The 19528-nt window shown below is 55.8% G+C and overlaps 1 protein-coding gene across 2 annotated transcripts in view; it reads right to left on the bottom strand.

Moving 5' to 3' along the window:
- The window catches only part of Lsp1 (lymphocyte specific protein 1), a 33971-nt gene that overhangs the window by 4306 nt on the left and 10137 nt on the right, over positions 1–19528 (bottom strand). Inside the window, exons 1-8 of one of the 2 annotated variants that reach the window (XM_038335927.1) lie at positions 17968–18163; positions 5719–5862; positions 3923–4081; positions 1913–2009; positions 1490–1582; positions 1256–1299; positions 1026–1107; positions 296–430 (exon numbers count right to left, since the gene is read on the bottom strand). In XM_038335927.1, coding sequence (XP_038191855.1) covers positions 296–430; positions 1026–1107; positions 1256–1299; positions 1490–1582; positions 1913–2009; positions 3923–4081; positions 5719–5862; positions 17968–18029 — 816 coding nt within the window. In that variant the 5' untranslated portion in view covers positions 18030–18163. Of the gene's footprint in view, positions 1–295; positions 431–1025; positions 1108–1255; positions 1300–1489; positions 1583–1912; positions 2010–3922; positions 4082–5718; positions 5863–17967; positions 18164–19528 lie in introns of those variants that run through there. The other variant, XM_038335917.1, reaches the window with a different exon arrangement.

Below are 19528 nucleotides of genomic sequence, written 5' to 3'. Positions count from 1 at the left end.
CAGGGTCCGTCACAGGACAGTTATGGGCCAAGGGGCCTTTTCTTCTGCCTGACATTAGCTGACTGGAAGGTTGAGAACCTGCCCGCCTCACTCTTGGCAGGGAGGAAAAGAGAGTCCTAATGCCTGTTTATTAGGGCAACATGGATTTTCCCTTGAGTCCTGAAGCTTCACATCCACACTTCACCTTGGCTACCCCAGGTTTGCTTTTCCAAAGGGAACCACCCACCCGCCCCCACGATGGCCAATTTCCCATGCTCTGCCTCCCCAGTTTGGTCTGCCTGGAGAGGAATCCTACCTGGCATGAGGGTGTCTTGGAAGCCGACTGAGTCTGTACCTCTCCTGTCTCCCAACGAGTCTTGGTACTGGCCACAGCCATGCTGGGCAGCTCTATGGAGGGCTGTCGGGACAGCTTGGGAGTTCGACCAGCAGACTGCAAAGGAGACAGAGCCCCAAGACAGTCACCATGGTAGGCACCAACAGCCTTTGCTCATCTTTGTGTTTGCTGGAGGTAGGGATTGTGGACAGATTGCTATCCTTCATTTGGTGCCCCCATGAGCTACCCCCACTTCTGAAGAACATAGGAGACACAATGTCATATGGTTCTGCTTCATGCTACACATTTGGGGGCTGGAAGAGCATTGTTTGGATGGAGTTTATGGGTTAGATGGAGAAGTTTTTTGGTGTGATGGGAGGTGCTGGCTAGGTGAAGGGGTATGAAATGAAGAACAGGGCTGATGGAGGGATGTTGTTGAAGTACGTGGGCTTTGTTAGACTGAGGGAGGATTGGCCGCATGAGGGTGTGTTGTATGGTGGGAGGGGCACTGGTGGAATGGGTGTGTGACAGGACAGAGGCATGCCTGCTGTAATGTGAGAGACCTAGGGTAGGTGGAAGAGCAATATGAGTTGAGGGAAGGACACTGTCCAGTAGAGAGGGGTATGATGGGATGGAGAGAGGAGCTTAGGTGAATGGCTGATGATGGCTATTGAAGAAGAGGCTTGGCCTCGGAGAACTGAGTATACTTTACCTCAGTGGCCTGGGTATACTGCTGCAAGCGCTCATCAATTGTGGAAATGGGCAAGGTTGGCTGGGACTTCTTCACACTGTTGCTGGGGGTAGAAGGATAAGTCTTATGTTCCTTTCCAGTGTCCTCCCAGCCTACCCAGAGCCCCTCCCAGGGTACCACATCCCCCGATCTGAGTCCACAGCTGCTATCCCACTGTGTCTTTGAGAATGCCAGAAAGAAGGGAGACACACCTCTTCTGTATGGAGCGATTCAGGGACTCCGTCCTATCTGCCAGCTGTGGAGGGTGCACAGAGTGTGGTCATGGAGAGACACACGAGGCCCAAGTTCCATCCCTCAGTGAGTCTCCCCACTGACCCAGCCCCACTTCCCTATACAGGGGTTTACCAGGGCAGCAGGGGATGGATGAAGAGAACATGAACAGTGGACACAAGCAGGGAGAAAGGGGATGCTCAGGCTTCACCTACTTTGGTGGTGGGGCTTAGGGGAGGTGAACTCAGTTCCACAGTCTCTTCCAAAGCCAAAGGGCTGGGGGTCCTGGCCTGATGACTTGTCAGGTGCTAGGGACAAAAAACACAGGCAGCTTAGATGACCTCTCCCCGTGCCCTCCTACCCCACCCAGGGCCTGTGTGAGAGACCTCCGGGGCCTCAGGCCTAGTCTGGCCCTGACACGCTACAGCTCTGGAATCCCCAGCTGCGGGGAAGAATCTCTTGGTTATCGGAGAGGAACTTGCCCAGAGGGTCACCAGCTTCGCCACCCTCCAAGAATGTGTTCTGGAAGGACTCAAGGACAGCGTCGGGGAGTGACGTCTCCTATAGGCCAGTCTAGGAGACCACAGCACCCCTGCAGTATCACAGACCTAGCCCCTCAGGGAGCCCTCATCTCTTACCTCTTCTGTCTCCCCAGAATTCCCAACAGCATCCTCTGGATTATGCTCCCCCTGGCTCAGACACAACTTCTCCAGGTGAACGTTGGTTTGGTGAGAACTGTGGAGGAAAAGAGAGGCAAACTTAGTTGTAGGAGACCGTTTGTTGCTTGGTTCTAGGCAACTTCCAGTTCCAAGCTTTAGGGGTGTCATCTGTAAAATGGGAGCAGTCCAATTGAGTTGGTCCACAAGGCTCTTAAGACCCCAGTGATTAAAAAACATTTAGGTTTATTTAAAGAGATAGGGCTGTTTCAGAGGACAACTTGGGGGAGTCGGCTCTCCTTCCTCCATGTGGGTCCTGGGCCTCTACCTCAGGATGCTAGGCTCAGTGGCAAGCACCTTTAACCATCGAACATCTCGCAGGTCTAGCCAAGGCACTTTTATAGAAGGATATGTAGGGCTTTGTTCAAAGCTAGCACTGTACTAGGAGAAGCCCTAGAAGGCTCCCTTGAAGATATTAGCTACTGCTCACTCACTGAATAGGGCTGCCCAATTGCTGAAGCTGGACACGTCCTTCAGCCCTCTCTCTGGACAAGTCCAGTTTCTGGGGGTTTTTGCCTTGCCCATATATGGGCAAATAGATCAGCAGAACACAGCATTGAGGAACGGCCACTAGGGGCCCAGGCCCAGATTGTTTGGGGGTGCTGGATTAGCGGGTGGAAGAAGCTAGGGAAGGGACTGCATTACTGAGGTGAGGGGCCTTGGGGAGGGGCAGCTAGCCAACGGGCAGCCGGGCGTGACTCTGCATTTGAGTGGCTCTGAACCTGGAGGAGAAGATAGTAAATTCTTGTATTTTCCATGATGTCAGGCCCCTTGGTGTACATGCCAGCCAAAACCCAAACCCACCGCCCAAGGTGGGCTGGGGTTGGAGCCAGCAGCAGCCACACAGAGGGGCCATTCAAGAACTGGCTCCGACCAGGCAGCCAGGAGGGTTTGAGGGTAGGGTGAAGGCTGCAAGGCCAGAGCTCTGCTTGAAGATCGAAAGTGCCCCCTGCTGTTGAGCCGGAGAAGGGAGTGCGCTGAGGGCAGGGCTGTCTGTAGCTGCCTGCCTAGAAACCCAGAATACGCACAAAACACACAGGCACACAGGGGGAAATTGAGGCTGTCAATGGGCAGACCCAGGATAGCTGGCAGTGGACAGCCTCAGCACCAGGGCCCCAGAAAAGCAGGGGTTTTGGAATGCAGAGGGTGATTGAAACTGAAGTTCATTAAATGAGAACGAGAAAGAGCTGAGCTGAGTTTTTGCTGGCCCAGGGGCCTCTGAGGGGCCAGAACGGGGCTGAATCACCGAGGAAAGACAGCTAAGCCTTTGGCTCTGGCTCATTCAAGGCAATGGGGGCTCTGGCCTCCAATTTTGGAGCTCCTTAGCAGGGCCAGAGACCCTCACTACCCAGGCCTGGTGGGATAGGCAGACTTATCTTCACACCTGGCCCTGATCTGGGGGAAGGCAAGGTGAGACGTCATCAGCAATCCTTCATCTCCGGACCCAAGGGGGCTTTGGACCCCCATTCGTCGTGATTTAGACAGGCACACACGTCCACACATCTGGAAAGCGTGTCCCCTGGGCCGCCTCACAGGCACACATCTGGAAGTACCTGCTCCCCTTCGTGGGAATGGAGCTCAGCCAGCCTGGGGAGGGCGGGCGGGCGTGGGCTGCAGCGCCTACATTACGTAAGTGGGCCGCAGCTGTGTGCTGATGTGGCAGCCCCCCACCCCTGTTGGCCGCAGCTGGTCAGGATGGGGCCCCCAGCCCTGGGGAACCCAGGAATGCAATATCTTCATTGCTCTCTCTCCCTGTAGCCCCCTCACTGGCCACCCTGCCATCTATCTCCCTTTTTTCCTACCTCCCTACCCGTTTCACAACCTCTGAGCGTTTTGGGGGCCTTTTGGGGAAGGGCAGACAGAAAGGAATTGTCTAGGCCCAGGCTGGGTTCAGAAAGAGCCAGTGCCCTGCCCGGCCTGGTCCACACTTGCCTGTCCTCTGCCTGCTTCTCCTCTGGACTCTCACTTTGAGAGGGCTCACTACCCTCTGCAGTCCCCTCGTTCCCCCAGGATTGCTGCCGCTGCTCCATCTTTTGGGACCAGTCACCAAAACCCTCATCTTCATCCAGTTCAGAGGACTTTATCCTGAGGCTGAAAGAGCAGAGGAAAAGAGGGTTAGGAAAAGACGCCACAGCCTATGCTCCTTTCCTTGTCTCTTCCCTTAGACCCGGACTCCCAGAGTGAGCCACCATCTACTTCAGAGAAGGCTCTCCACGGCTATATTCTGTCTCTTTGAGGTCAGAGAATCACCCAGGGTAAAGATGTGCCTTCTCTAGCAGCCTACAGCTTTCCAAGAACAGAGTTGTGCTTTCCCTGTCAATCTAGGGCTTCCTGAGGGCAAAGCTATGGCTCCACCACCAGTCTAGGGTTCCATGATAGCAGAGCTATAGCTCCACCATCAGTCTAGGGCTTCCTGAGGACAGAGCTATGGCTCCACCATCAGTCTCGGTTTCCATGAGGACAGAACTATGGCTTCACCAACAGTCTAATGTTCCTTAAGGGCCAGACTATGTTTTCCTCATTAGTCTAGGATTCTTTGAGAGCAGAGATGCGCCTCCTCCTTTAGTCTATGACCTCCCAGAGAGTAGGACTATGCCTCCACCATCAGTCTAGGGCTCCCTGAGGGCAGAGCTATGACTGTACCATCAGTCTAGCGCTCCTTGAGAGACAGACTATTCCTACCTCATTAATCTATGACTCCTCCAGAGCAGAGTTATACCTCCTCCTTCAGTAGAAGGTTCTCTGAGAGCAGGGCTATGCCTCCCCCATCAGTCTAGGGCTCTTTGAAGGCCAGGCTTTACTACTCATATTAGTTTAGGGTTTCCTGAAAACAGAGATATCCCTCCCCCATCAATCTAGGTCTCTCTAAGAACATATATAACTTTGCCTCTTCTTCCAAGCTAGGGCTCCCAAAGGACTAGGCAATGCCTTCTTCAACAATCTAGGGCTCCCTGAGGGAAGAACTGTGTTTCTTCATCAATCTAGGGCTCCCCAAAAGCAGAGCTCTGTTTCCTTCTTCAGTCTAGGACTGCAGGATAGAGGGTGTGCCTTCCCCCATCCATCTAGGGTTCCTTGAGGCTGCTGTGTTTCTCAGGCTGGCCCTCACAGCCTTTCTCAAGGATCAGGGTGAGCTACTGGGCAAGAAAGGGTTGGGGGCTAGCAAGGACCCAGTAACTAAAGACCTGACTGAGAGGCCATGACCCCTGCAGCACCCCACCCCGCCCAAAGCTGCTGACTTCGAGAAAATGGAACAAAACAGGGCCAGGAGGAAGGGGAGAGTTATTGGAAAAACAGCCCAGCCCAGCCGCGGAGGCCTCCTGGGCCCGAGGAGGAAACGAGCCGGCCCGTAGCCGCCAACTTGGACGTGGCCTCCGTGAGTCACTGGCAGCCAGGAGTTTGGGCGGGGGGCTTGGGGGCCAGGGCCTCATGGCTGGGGTCAGCACCAGTCCAAGCCAGGGCTGGAGACATTCAGGGTGTCCAGAGCCTGAGTCAGGGCCCCTGGAGGCTGGCTGGAAGGGGAGGGCCTCACATAACTTTACGGACCCTCTGGCTAGTCAGCATCCCACAGATGGTGTTTACTGGAGATTGCAATGACCTTTGTCCCAAGAGCTGGTCCCTTCCTCTAATTCCTACACTGTGGCTCTAAGTCCAAGGCCTGGCCCCCCAGTATGTGCTTCTTCCCAGGTCCTGTGTGGCAGTAAATAGGGGTCCAGGACCCAGCAACCTACAGTGTCTGCTGTCCTGTTTGTTCCAGGGAATGACCGCCTTCATCTTCATCTTTGTCCTGGTCCTGCAGCTGCTTCTCTCGTTCCCGTTGACGCTGTTCACGGGCAGCCTCTTCTTGGTCTTCTTCTTTCCACTGAGCTGTGAGCCTGGAGGGGCAGATCCAGAGAGACAGTCATGCCACACGACTGAGACAGTCTTGCGATGAGCAGGATGAGGGTAATGGACAAGCCTTACTGTTGGCAGGCAAGGGTAAATCCCTGGACCAGTCTGCAGGCCTCAGTTTACTCTAAGATGAAGGCTGTGCAAAGCAGTTTTTGAAAGTGCCTTTGACCAAGGGGGGTAATCCCAGGGCTCTGTACACATAGGTGAGCCTCTGCGAAGAGAGGAGACATCGGTATCCACGTAGGTTTCAGGCAACCCAATGTTGGGGCTGGTGACCAACAGTCCTATCATGCTGGCTACCTCCTATGTTAGAACATAGTTACCTTGTTCAGTGTGGGGACCAAGGTGACAATGAGTTCAGAGAGAGTCTTAGACATGGCCACCTTAGAGCACCCCATCCTCAACCCAGGGTCCTCTCCACAGAGGTCTCCCTGGGTTATTTCAAAGGTGGGGAAACTGAGGCAAGCAACATCTGCAGCCCTTAGAGTACGCTGACTCAGGCTCCTTAGAATTCCTTTCCCTAAGCCAGGCATAGTCAGAGGAATCAGGCTGGTCTGGGCCCAGGGGTCTGGAGACCCTACACAGCAAACCTGTGTTGCTGGTGTTTAGTAGATACCACAGGCCAAGGCCACTGTTTCCCCCACAACAGCCCCTCCAGCTTGTCTGGAGTTGAGAGGGGTCGGGTCCTCTGCTTTACAGTTTCCACTGCCCCAGGACCAAGGTGCCTGAGCTGCTCAGAGCTGAGTCTCCCTTCTGGGGTCTCTGTGCTTCCCGGGCAGTGTCCGCCGAATGACCCCACAGCCCGCTCCCCTCTGGGCCTCAGTCCCCTGGCCAGGAAGCCCTGCCAGCACATGATCTAATCTCTCCAGGTCTCCCCTAAGCCTCCCAGACAAAAGCCAGGCCTCTCCACAGGCTCCAGGATGAGGTTCACTCCTCCCTCATCCCCCCCCACCACCTCCCGCCCGCCAGCCACATGGGAGTCCAGCCACGCAAGCTGCCTGCCCGCCCCTACCTTGCACCCCCAAGCCGAGCTGCCTGCCTCAGCCTCAGAAGGGCCTTCAACTTCCAGCCTGAGAAAGCCCCTTAATTCCCTACACCTGGCTCCCATCACAGGCAGATGCCGAGGGCCTCCTGGTTCTCTCTGTGGCCTCAGCCAATGTGGGGGCCGCTTTTGGCCCCTCCACCCGGTGAAGTACAGCTCTGTGCTCTGAGGCCTGTGGATTGCTCCTTGCACACACGTTTACCAGCAGACCCCCCCCCCCCCAAATGTCAGAGTACAGTGTATGGAAAAAGAGGGCTTCCTACTCTGCCTGCTTTCTGAGGCAGACCATAAAGAGATACCCCCCTGGGTGGGTTTGTCCTTGTTTTCTGAATCTATGTATGTGCAGGGTAGGTGTACATGTGTTTGAGCCTACGTGCAAAGTTCTTGTGTGTGTGAAAGCACTCAAACACTTGGGTGGCTGTGTAAGACTGAGACGGGGGTACAGGACTCACTTAGCTCAGCTCTGAGTATGGATATCTTGAATCGGGGGTCTCACTCTGAACAGGACCAGAGCCTCTCCTGTTCTACCTGGTGCAACCTCCCTGCAAGCACAGTTGTGGGCAGGACCCCTTGGGGTCCTTCACTCTTGGAGCAGAGAATCCAAGCTACCATAGCTTGTCACCAACACACAAAGCCCAAGGAAAGGGGCCATGGGGGCTTGGCTTGCAGCAAGTATAGGGAGCAAACAGAGCTCTTTCCTGAGCAGGGTACAGGACACATAGACATTTCATGTGGCCACATAGGCACTCACACCCAGGCCCTCCCACGCACGTGCTCACACATGAGTACACAGGGTCACCCTCCAACATGTGCAGGCAAGGGTAGGGAACAGGGGATCACAAACAGCAGGTCCCATTCCCTCCCAAGCTCTCAGGGGGCCGCCCCTGCCTCACTATTTACTGTTTTCCTAACCATCACCCCGACAACGTGGTGCCGGCCTGAGCCTGGAGCTGGCAGGAGGCCAATGTGTATTTTCTGGGAACATCCTTTGTGGGACCCACCCCCTCCAAAGTTACCCTAACTTAGCCCTCCCTGGATAAAGTCTTGGTGACAGTGGGGTGCAGGATAGGGGTCTACCAGCATCACCCCTCCAGCCCCTTGCTGGAGAAAAGCTTGTCCCAGCTCCTGACCCTGCTCTGAAGCTGAGCAGGCCTGGGGCCCCTTTTCCCTGCCTCTTCCCTCCCGCCTGCCTCAAGCAATGAGTAATGCGCCCCCTCCCCATGACCTCACCCCGTCGCTATTCCACAGCTGGGCTCCGTTCTGGGAACTGGAAGGGGGTGGCTCTCCTGGGGTGGGGTGGGGTGGGGGCCTCTGGCCTGGGAAAGGCGCCCCCCGGCCAGCGGCCCAGACCCCTTGGCACGTTCTTCGGAGCTGTCAAGACTCTGGCGATGGCCGCCCCGCCCGTGGCCCTGGCCCCGCGCAGCTGCAAGGGATTTGGCGTTCCCGTACAAACGCAATCAGGCCATTTCCTGAGTCTGTTCTGGCTCGGGGGGCCCAGGGCTCAGCCTAGGGGCTGAGGAATGGGGCCCTGTCCCCCCACATCCTGCCCACACTGTTACAGGGCTTACCACAGGCTGGGGCTGGGGTTGGAGCTCGGCCTGGACTGGAGCCCCACCCAGGTGCACTAGGCTCTACAGACCCCCACCCGCTCCCACTCTGAATGGGGCTCTTTAACTCAAGGCAGTTGCTCCTGTCTTTTGTACCCCTACACAGTATCTTGTTCCTCTTCATCCTCTGCACCCCTGCCCCCTCTCCTGCTGCCTAAACCCCGCTGAGAGCCCAGCAGAACCCATCCTGAATCTAGCCTTCCCAGCTACCCACCCTCTTTGTCCTCCCAAGGCTACTTTCAAAAGGTTGACAGGCTTCAGTCCCTGTTGCAATTCTGCCCCCTGCAGGCTGCCCATGTGACTGCCCCTTGCAGCCAGCTAGAGCCCAGAATCTGTACTGTTCCTACACCCTTCAGGGGGATACTAGAGGGGACTGGAGAGTGGGATCATGCAAGGCTATCCCAGGTGACCTTCAGATTACAGGGGCCCCTCCCACTACTGTTTCCTGGGTACCAGAGGACTGGAAGTAGCTAGAGGACTGGGGGCAGCCACCAAGAGGGATTGATTTGATTCTCTAAGACCACCAGGGTCTCTTGCCCTCAGGGAGTAGCTTCCCCAAGGTCACAACACTGCCCATCAGGGCTTCACTTGACCTGAAAGTGACAGCATAGCGTTGGGCTAAGGGACAGAGCAAGGAAAGCCCTCCTGTTGCAGGCTCCCAAAGATAAGTGCAGAACGCTGAAGGTGGGACTCAGGGTCAGCCGTGAGTGATGGCTGTAGGCTACCAACCACATCCCACACTTCTGAGCACCAGTCCCTGTAGCTGCTATCAGCAGGACACATTGAGTGTTGGGTGTAGGGGTCCCATTCCCTGTGGACAATGTACAGTATGGTGTGGGGGTACAAATGCTCAATTGCCACCCACTCTGGAAAGAAGCACGGAGGTGGGAGTGTGGAGTGCACTCAGATCAGAGTGCAGAGCCTCTGGTCAGTAGGTGAGTGCTAGGTGGGACAGGCAGGAGAGGATAAATTCTCTCCCTGAGGCTAAGGTAGCGATAGAGGAACCTGGTCCCTACCCCTGGACACCTGGCTCCGGTCCAGTCCCCCCTTCATCATCTTTTAGCAGAGCATGGACGTGGTGGGGTTATTCTTTTCTTATTGTCAGGGTCAATGTACCCAGGGGTTATTTCACTGGGCAAGACCACGTCTCCACCGCCTAGAAAAGCACTGTAATTACTTAGTTGAAGGGAGGGGCATGGTCTTGCCCACAGCTGTAACGGATGAGTGGACCTTTAGGCCAAAGAGAAGGAGACTGACACAAAGTCACATGGCAAAGAAGCCTGTGGGCCCAGAGGGAATCGTGACCCACAGGGTGGCCCTAGAGGTGTGAGTTGATCCCACACCCAGGAAGTCCTGATTCTGTTTGAGGAGCTAGTGGGGGAGGAAGGGGGATGAGATGCAGGCCAGAAGGAAGTGGGAGGGAGAAGTCAAGCCTGGGCCAAGCTGGGAACGGGGGACAGGAAGTGGCTTTTAGAACAGCCCAGTATCCATGACATGTACAGCAAGAGCTGGGCCTCAGTTGGGAGGGACAACGAATGGGGCCTGGATTTGCAGCACGAGATGAAAGGGTCCCTGGAGACAGTCATGGCTGTAGGAAATGCCTCCCCAGGGTAGAGATCTTTAAGGAGCCCCACAGAAGCAGCCTGAGTAGGCCAGAGGTGGGGAGATGGGGTAGATGGCACAGGACAGGCTGGGTTTCCATACCTGGTCCCCAGGTCTCTCCAACCCAGGGCACTGCCCAGGTCTATATTCTGCCCACTGTGGGAAAAACACCCAAGTTAATATGGGAGGCTCAGCCCCAGTGACTCAGATTCCCAGGCTGCTGCCCTTGGTCACAGGTAATCTGGACAGCCAAACTTGCCTCTGGGATCAGTACTTCCCACTTTAAAGATTCAAGCCCTCTCTTCTGTGAGAGTACTTGGTTTGCCCTACCCTCAGAACACACAAGCAGCTCACGTTCTTGGGTCGTGGTTAGTGGTATGCGTACAAGCAACAGTTCTGAAGGTTCATGGTGGCCAAGCCTAGGAGTGGGCCTTGGGAAGATTAAAAAGTGCAGATTGGTTGGCTGGGGCTATGGGAATCACAGAAGGTTCTGGGCTGAGAGTGGAGATGCTCAGAGCCAGGAAGCTTCGACTGCCTTGAGAGTAAACGGCAGATGAGGGGGAGACATAATAAGTGGGGAGTTAGTTGCCTTCACTGGGACAGCTCATCGTGAGGACCCTGGAATGGAGTGTCACATAGAGGAAGTTGCAAAATCAGGATGGGCATACCTGTCTCCTGCCCTCAGGAAAAGAATGGCACAAACAAGCATGTAGGAGTGCATTGGGGAGGCAAGTTGGGGGAAGCCTTCGGATGCATGTCTCAGGGGAGCAAGGATAGGGGTTAGGTGGAACCCCAGTTCTGGAAGAAAGGGAGTAATGAAGGAACTCATCCACCCCACCCCACACACACATGGGGGCCAGCTGGGGTCCTAGGATTTAGACATTCTGCAGAGGGCCTCAGAGGAGGCTGTGGGCTCCAGTTCTCTTTTTCCTACCAGATGGAGGCGCTGTCCGCTCAAGGTGGGCCCGGTGGCTACCACTCTTGGTACCCTTTGAATGGAAAGGTTTTGAGGTGGGTAGGACTCATGGGCGACTGTCTTCATGAACTGACCTAGAACTGCCCACTTTCCCCTGCGACAGCTAAGGCCTTGTGCCTCTGTCATAACCTGTGCTCTCCACTGGCCATACTCCCCCCATGATTCTGCCTTTTCTCAAGGGCAGTACATTGTATTAGAAGACATCTATTTGCCTCCACCCAGGACCCTCAAACCTGCAGTCTTCCCAGATGGCCTCTGTCTGGAGTTTAGTGCCAAGGCGTCTTAGAGACGGCCATCCCCGCCTGTCAGGCCCGTCAGACCATTGCACGGGGTTTTCCTCCCAGGGAGGGAGTCTTTCTGGCTTCCTCCTCTGCCTTTGCCCCACCACCCCACATCTCACTTGATTGCTGGGTCTAAACCCCACCCAGTCAGCATCTCTTCAGTTCTGCCCCCTTTCTCTCTCTCTCTTTCTTTCTTTCTTTCTTTCTTTCTTTCTTTCTTTCTTTCTTTCTTTCTTTCTTTTTTTTCTTCCTTCCTTCCTTCCTTTCCTCCCTCTGTCCCTCCGTCCCTCCCTCCCTCCCTCCCTCTCTCCCTCCCTCCCTCCCTCCCTTCTTGCTTGCTTGCAGCTGAGGACTGAGAAAGCTGAGGTTGCACCTGGGGCTTACCTCCAGCAAGGAGAGTCAGAGAGACCAAGGCTTCCTCTGCCACCACCCCTGTCTCTGAAGGCCTGGTACTCCGCTGCAGCTCAATAACACCCCAATACCTACTCTCTGCTCTACTGCCCCTACACTAGCTGTGTTTACCTTCCTAAGATCATGACATGCCCTTTTTCTCCCACAAACCACTCCCCCCTCTTTCTTAAGCATTCCCCTTGCCCACCAGTGCCAACTATAGTAAGCTCTCCACCGCCCCAGTGCATCTTAATGGGGCTGAGAGGCTAGCCCTGACCCTTTGGACAAAGACCACAGAAACAACCACAGGCTCTCTCAGGCACATGGGGCAGTGAGTGTGGACATGCAATTGACATAGTGTACTTAAGGCAAGGTATCATCATTGCTCATTCTGCCCTGGTGGCATGGTTGGGGGGGGGCTGCTGCAGAGTGGTCAGGGCATCAAATAAACACATAGACATCTGGGAGACATTTTTAGAAGGGACCGTGGTTTGGGGGATCTGGGGAGGGGAAGGTGTCTAGTGACAAAGCTTGCTTACCTTCAGGGTGCTCCCATCTTCCTGTCCTTAGTACAGATGCAAGTACTCCTGTCCCCGTGTCCCTGAGTCTAGGTACATCCTAAGTCATCTTGTTATATCTCCCTGGCCTCTGAGGAATTTACATGGAAAGGGGGTTCTTGTATCTGTCCTCCATCCATCCTTACCCTACAAGCTGGGGCTACCCACTTAGTATCTCGCCACTTGCACGCTCCTTCCTGGGAACTGAGCACACTCAGGGGAGGCAGGCACCATCTCTCCTTTAGGGCAAAGAAGGGATGAATCTTGGAGCCATACATCAGGGAAGTGAAATGGCAACCCATCTGGAGACCACAAAACCCCTCGGAAGAGCCTGGCAAGTCAGATGTGGTCCACACCTGTCCATCACACCACCCAAGCCGCCCAAGTAGACCCCAAGTCTGCATTCCGAAAGTGGCACACTCAACGCCTCAACCTGAAGGTGTTGCGTCCTCAAAGGTGTCTACAGCTGAGTTCTGCAGAGCCTTTCTTAAAGAGCTTGAGGCTGAAAAATGGGGAATGCTGCAGGCTCCTCTATCCCACACCTCCCTAAGAGGCTGGGTTAGGGGTCTTCTATCCAAGCCTGGTTTAGAACCAAGCTGGTCATCCCACGGATAATCCTCTCTCCTTCCCTGGGTCTGGGAACCCTACCTCCTACGATGTGCTTCCCGGTCAGCCCATTGCTGGCAGCTTCTTCATTCAGGACTCCTAACTCAAACATCTCTGGCCACCTGACCCCCATGGCCTAGGGGTGGACACCAGGGCCTAGACCTCCCATCTATTACATCTTGTCATGACGGCAGCTTGTGCTGGTCTGAGCTTGCTTTCTCCCTTCACTGGCTCTGCACGCTGTGCCCTCCATGTCACTGACCAGAATTGCCACAGGGGCTAGGGCCAACTACACAGCAGCCATGAGACCTCCCTGGTGCCCGCGCTCTGCTGAGCAGAGGTGTCTTCTAGCTGACCCAATCATCATCAAACTCCCTGTGGGGACCAGGCTCAGAGAGACCGTGGCTTGCAGCAGCAGACAGCCCTGGCAGAATGCTCACAGGGCTCACGAGGCAAGGCTCTGGCACACTCTCTGACACGCGATGATGGCTGGCACTGGCTTGAGATTGCCATCCCCTCCTCTTTCCTCCCTGGCTGGTTGTACCCAGATCCACCTCGCCCTGAAGGCCTGGCTACAGCTCTCCTAATGGATGCTGCTCAAATGCCTCATCCTTCATCTGGTCACAGGTTTACACATTGTCTAACTTGTCTGCCCACCTGAACAGATGCATGGCAGGTGACTGTGTGTAGCCAAGACACTCCCCAAACCCGTTGTCCTATGCTTGGCTCTGAGTGCCCCATGTGCCTCAATTTTCCTGCTCCCCGAGTAGTCAGACAAGGAGATGGGTACCTATGATTAATTTTAATATTTTATCTGCTCCTTGATCCGAGAACACCCTGCCTGGCCCTATGGCCACATCTGAGCTCTCGGTGCTATCTAACTCCCAGGGATGGATCATTCCTGGGGTTCTCATGGAGGAAGGGGTCTATCCCAGGTTGACCTGTTTTAGCCTTCAGCCCAAGATACCCCTTACAAGCCATTGACGCTGAACCCAGCTTCAGTGCTGTAAGCAGCATGAAGCAGGCAAGAGCAAGTCTCCGTGGGCTGAGAGAGACTCATGCATCCCTATGGGTACCACATCAGCTGATGCCAGTGGGTCCTGCACTGGTCCCCAAGCCCATTTCTTGGCCAACACTTAGCGCTAAACTGAACAACCATATTTGGTTCTCACAATATCCCCACCACATATGCTGAGAGAAGAGCCACCTCCCAGACCTGGGAGACCTGTACGGTCAGTGCATGGCAGGGTGTCCTCCTCACCCTCTGTGAACCACATGTAAGGAGACAATGCAACCACAGGAATTGAGGGGCAGGACCCATGTCGGAGGATCCTGATTGAGGGGGAACACCAGCCCCTCCCTTCCCACAGCTCTTCCCATCTATTTTTTACCCTTTTCTCTCTGGCTCCCAAGCCGCTTCCCACCATCACCTTTATCCTTCCCTTTCAATACCAACCACCCCCTGCCCAGGTCAGCTAAGTGCAGACAGCAGAGACGGTACCTTCCCTCCAACGCTGGCTAGGACCCTTCCCCTCACCCGTGTATCTTGTTCACTTCCTACCTCTTTGCTCTTTCTTCTTCCTTTTCTCCTTTCCTACCTGGTAGGACATATTCTCTTAGGGAACTTTCAAAGCCCCCAGGAGCATCCAGTGTGCTACTCCCCTGGCACCAGCATCTCCAGGTCAGGCCCTCCATGTCCTGAGTGTCGTTACCAGCTGGGCTTAGTTCATTCCTTGCCCTGGGTGGATAGTAGCGGACCCTCATAGTCACATTCCTGCTCCTTGGGACAGCAACCTGCACAGCCAGCTCTATGGGCTGAGGGCCAAGTCTGGTCTCACTTGGTACCAGAGCCTGAGAACCTTTTGCTGCCCACAGAACTGCCTAATGGTTCTAACCCCAACCACTACCCAAAGCTCCTATACCTACCTGCAGCCACTTGCCCATATCATCCCCTGTGCTCAGCTGAAGCCCTTTGCCCTCCTGTAGCCCGTGTGCCCACCTGTGCTCTGGAGACCTTGGTGGTCCATCCTGGCATTGTTCTCTGGAGAGATGCTCTGGGCCTGTCGCAGTGTCCCTGGAGGCTGTACCCCTGCAGCCATCCCGAGGGTCCCAAGAGCCCCACAGTGTCCCCTCCTGGCTTCAGCAGAAGCACAGGGTGGGTGAGTCTCTGGGTGCCTTGGCGCCCTGGTTGCTGCTTGCCGCCTGATCTACCCAGCTCTGACGCACCAGCTGGGACTGGAACCGGAACCTCAGTCCTCTGGGTTCTGGCCCTGACACCCTGCCCAGGGGGCTGGGCCACTTGGTCCCTGTACCCCCTGCTGCTGGCTCGGCCAGGCTCCAGGCAGGACAAGCTCTGGCAGACAGACCACCCGGCCCGCGGGGGTGCCGCCCACCGGCCACCCGGCCTGCCAGGGTGGGGCCACCCCACCCTCGGGATCTCGGCCTCCAATGGGCCCGTGGAGCCACGCCTCCCTGGACACTGTGGTTGGAGGCCTGGCTTCCCCTCCCCCCCACTGGGCCACCCAGCAGACTGCCAGCCCCATCTGCTACCCTCTGCCACCCTGGGATCCCCAGAGGCCCAGTGGGCCACATGTGGAGTGGGAACCTGCCCGAGTAGCCTTATACCCCAGGGAAGCCATAGACTGATGCCATCCATACTATCTGCTGGCTGATGGGTGCTGGAACCTGATGAGAGAGAAGCTCACACCACCCAAAGGAGGCTTGGTTGGTGATGCCTGCCAAGGTGACTCCTGGCTCAGTCTCTTAGGCCAGCATCAACCCAAAGTACTTCTGACCAGCCCAGCTGCTCTTAAATCTAGGTCCCCGGGACTGCAGAACCAGGTAGCCAGCTGAGAGCCCAGATGGCCATCCTGAACCGTGGCCTGACCTATGGTGGACCTGGGAGGACCTGGCTCCCCTGAGGCCGAAGTGGGTATCCAAATCCCTAGCATAAGGGAGTAGACATAAGCCTGGGGGCTGCCCAGCATTATATTAAACCCTTAATTCATACCCAGACTCAGATTGAGAGAGCTGTAGAGACATGACATCTATGAATTTAAACTGGATTCAGTTTGCATCTTGGCCTCTGCTGGCACCCAGCAACCCCTTCCAGAGCTTGTCACAGAGGGGACTGGTAGGGCTCTGCTACCAGGAGAAAGCCTTGGGTTCCTGGGAAGGGGTCTGGGCAGAGACAGTGAAGGATAGGAAGTAGGTCAACTGCTGAGTGACCTTGAACAAGTCACTTGACCTCTCTGAGCCTCTTTTCCTCATCTGTCCAACAGAGACAAGGCGAAGACCTGTTCCCCAGGGTTGGGCTAAGTGGACAGTGTTGGAGGCTGCCGGCATGTGGATAGAGGGCACGATGGAGTCAGGGGTGAAGGGTACTAGATGGTAGCATGCACATGCCTACACATATGTGTATACTCAATGCACATGAGAGGTGTGTTCCATTGAAAGACCAGTCTCCCAGAGATGCAAAGTTTAGCAAATATCTACCCCGGGCATCACCTCATGACACCCATTGTGGTCCCACTCCACATGTGGACAAGTGGTTCTCCAGCATCACAAGGGACAATCCCCTGGGCCCACTCATCCACTTCATCAGAGCCCCCTTAGACCTCCGGGAGCCTGCCCTCTTGTCCTGCCCACTGGTTAACTGTTGTAGGCCTTGGTTTCTGGGTCTCCTCCCACCTCTCTTCAGCTCAAGACTTTGGTGCCAAACCTAACCCCTGCCCAAGGTCATGCCTTTCTCTATAGCTTTCATGGCCCTGTCGTCCTGCCTCTGGATTAGCAGGACGGCAGCCTGGTACAGGGTCTTGCGGCTCTTCCTGTCACCCCACAGCCACCAAGGTGCTGGAATCAGTCTCCTTCTTGTTATAGGATACTGCTGAGTTGGTAAGATTGATCAAAGGTGCTCCTAAATGCCCAGGGCACAGGGCACTATGAGGAATTGTGACAAAGGAGGTTCCATCCTTTGGAACGGGACGGGAGGAATATCTAGCCTGAGTGAGGTGGCCATGCATCAGGACCCTGAGCAGGCTGGGCTGAGCCTGAAAGACTGGCATGGGGCATGGATATGGTATCGGCTGGGAGCTAGGGTGGAAAGAGGCTGGGAGGCCAGCTTAGACCCTGGTGCTAGTTTGCTGACCTTGGTTGCCAGCTGGGACCATGATAGGGCCAGGACGTGGAGGAAGCTGTCTCCTGGCATCTGCCCACCATCCCATCTGTGCCCTGTCTCACCACTGAGAGCCAGGACCAAAACACAGAGACATAAGAAACAATGCCAGGCCCACCCTCCAGGAACATGAGGCTTAAGCAGCCAGGGAAATGGGCCAGGGAACAGGCCACCAGATGAGCGAGGAACGGAACCTTCCTGGCTAGGGAGACCATGACAGGCTTCCTGGAGGAGGTGGCACTGCAGCAGAGCTTTAAAAGCTGGAAGAGGAAAGAAAAGGAAGGGCACAGCAGGTGGCTCAGAGGGCAACAATGAGCAGTTAATCATTAGAAGTGCCTGAGGTTTGCAGGGCCTGGGCCTACAGCTGTCTATTATCTCTCACACACGCTTTACATAGGAGACAACGGGCTGAGTGAAGAAGACTTTCAAAGACCTGAGGTCCAGAGGCCAGAGAATCAGGAATCCCCAATGGTTCCAAGCCTCCCTCTCCCAGGACTGTCAGGCCAGTGGTTTCTGGGGCCTATGGCTGTAAGTCCAGTTTCATTTGTAAAGTGGGGTGGGGGTGTCACTTGTTAGTTCCCAAGGGCAGCAAGAAGGTATGATGGGGACAGGCCTTTGCTGAAGATCATTCCCTGTGGGTCCCCATAGGACCCACAGGGAGCTATGGGAGGAAGAGGTGAAGCCGCCTGGCTGACCAAGATGATGGCGTCGTGCTGGGCTTCTATCCTCCCGTAACACGTGCATAGGCAGCCTGGCACAGTCCGTGTGCCACATATCTGCCTGTCTGGGTGCAGGGGAATACCACTGTCAGCAAGGGCGCTGTGGGCACCATGCCTGGGCTGGGAGGGACCTACCTCAGCAGCTTCTCCAGGCCCCGTTTGCTAGCATTTCTCCTCAGGAGTGCGGGGCCATTCATGCTGCGGGCCTGCCCGCGACGATGCTGTTGACCTGGCCTGACCCCTGGCCCTGGGGACACCGCCTGCAGCTTCAAAGGCTCCTGGTGCTGTGGCCCAGAAACTCTGCTCTCCTCTCCTTTCTTTCCCTTTCCTTCTCCTTCTCTTTTCCCTTCCTCTCCTCTCCTCTCCTCTCCTCTCCTCTCCTCTCCTCTCCTCTCCTCTCCTCTCCTCTCCTCTCCTCTCCTCTCCTCTCCTCTCCTCTCCTCTCCTCTCCCCTGCCCTGCCCTCTCTCTCTCTTCTCCTTGTCCTTCTCTTTGTGTTCTTGTCCCTCTTCCCGTCTCCTGTCAGTCTGTCTGGTCTCTCTGTCTCTGACACCCCTTCCTTGTCTGCTCTATCTGTCTGAAGGATGTCTGTCTGTCTCAGCCCCTCCAGCCCCTGGGGACGGGGGTGTGGGGCTGGCTCCCAGATGGCAGCCCCAGGCCCTTCCACTGTCCCTGGACCCTGTCTCTGTGGGTCTCTCTCCCCTCTCCTTTCTCAGGACGCCTAGCAGCTGCTTTCCTTTTGTCCCCCAGCCCCCTTCTCCGCCCCCTTGGTCTCCTCCACCTCCACCACCTCCTCCTCCTTCCGAGACTAGTAAAAATGTCAGAGAGAAACCCTCCCAGCCCCGCAGTGTGGGGGCCTGGCTGGACCTCCACGCCCGCTTGTGGGCAGCATGGTGGTATGCCCCCCTCAGACCATCTTGGCAGCTTCTGCCACTTCCCACCTCTCTGCCCACCACTCCACTCTGGGTGACTGGCCCATAGGTCACCTCCCCATTCTCAAAGTCTCTTGCCCATCTCTGTCTGGCTGCTGGTCCTCGCTCTGAGTCCTGCTCTCACTGACCCTGGCTCTCTCCTCCCAGGTCTGGGCCTCAACTGCCCCTGACCTGGCTGACCGCCCCTCCTTGCCCTTTTCTTCTCTTCTGGTGTTTTCACTCCTATCTCAGTCCTCCCTCCTACCTTCCCTCCCCCCTTCTTTTCCCTCCCTTCTTTTCTCCCTCCTCCCCCTCCTTCTTCTCCCCCCTCTGGGTCTTCTTTTTCCCTCTGTTTATTCCCAGCTCTCTGCTCTTGTATAACCTCCAGGGGAGGCTGGGCACCCCAGGAATCTTCCCAGGTCGCCTAGCTGGGAGGCTACTGCCCTCCCCAGAACCTCAGGCAGTATTCAGAGCAGGGATGTATAGACACCACAGAGAGCATCTTCGTTGGTGTAGAGAGCCAAAGTTCAGAAAGTGGTGGAGGGTACCCGGGTGGTCGGTGCCCTCACCAGCCAGCCCCCTACCCTATCCTCTGGCTCAGACCCAGGGACAAGCAGCCCAGCCCATTGTTTTTCTGGTTGGGCTTAGTCACTGTGACTCACTGGAGAACACTGGAGGCTAGTGGCTGGGCTGGGAGGAAGTTGCCATGGGCCAGTTCTGGGCGAGTGAGCTTGCATCTGGTGGCTTCTCAGAACCCTCACACTCATAGCTGCGGACAAGCAGTAC

This window comes from Arvicola amphibius, chromosome 1 (assembly GCF_903992535.2).
Source record: "Arvicola amphibius chromosome 1, mArvAmp1.2, whole genome shotgun sequence".
In the NCBI taxonomy this organism is placed as follows: domain Eukaryota; kingdom Metazoa; phylum Chordata; class Mammalia; order Rodentia; family Cricetidae; genus Arvicola; species Arvicola amphibius.
This window is presented reverse-complemented; position numbering and strand designations above follow the sequence as displayed.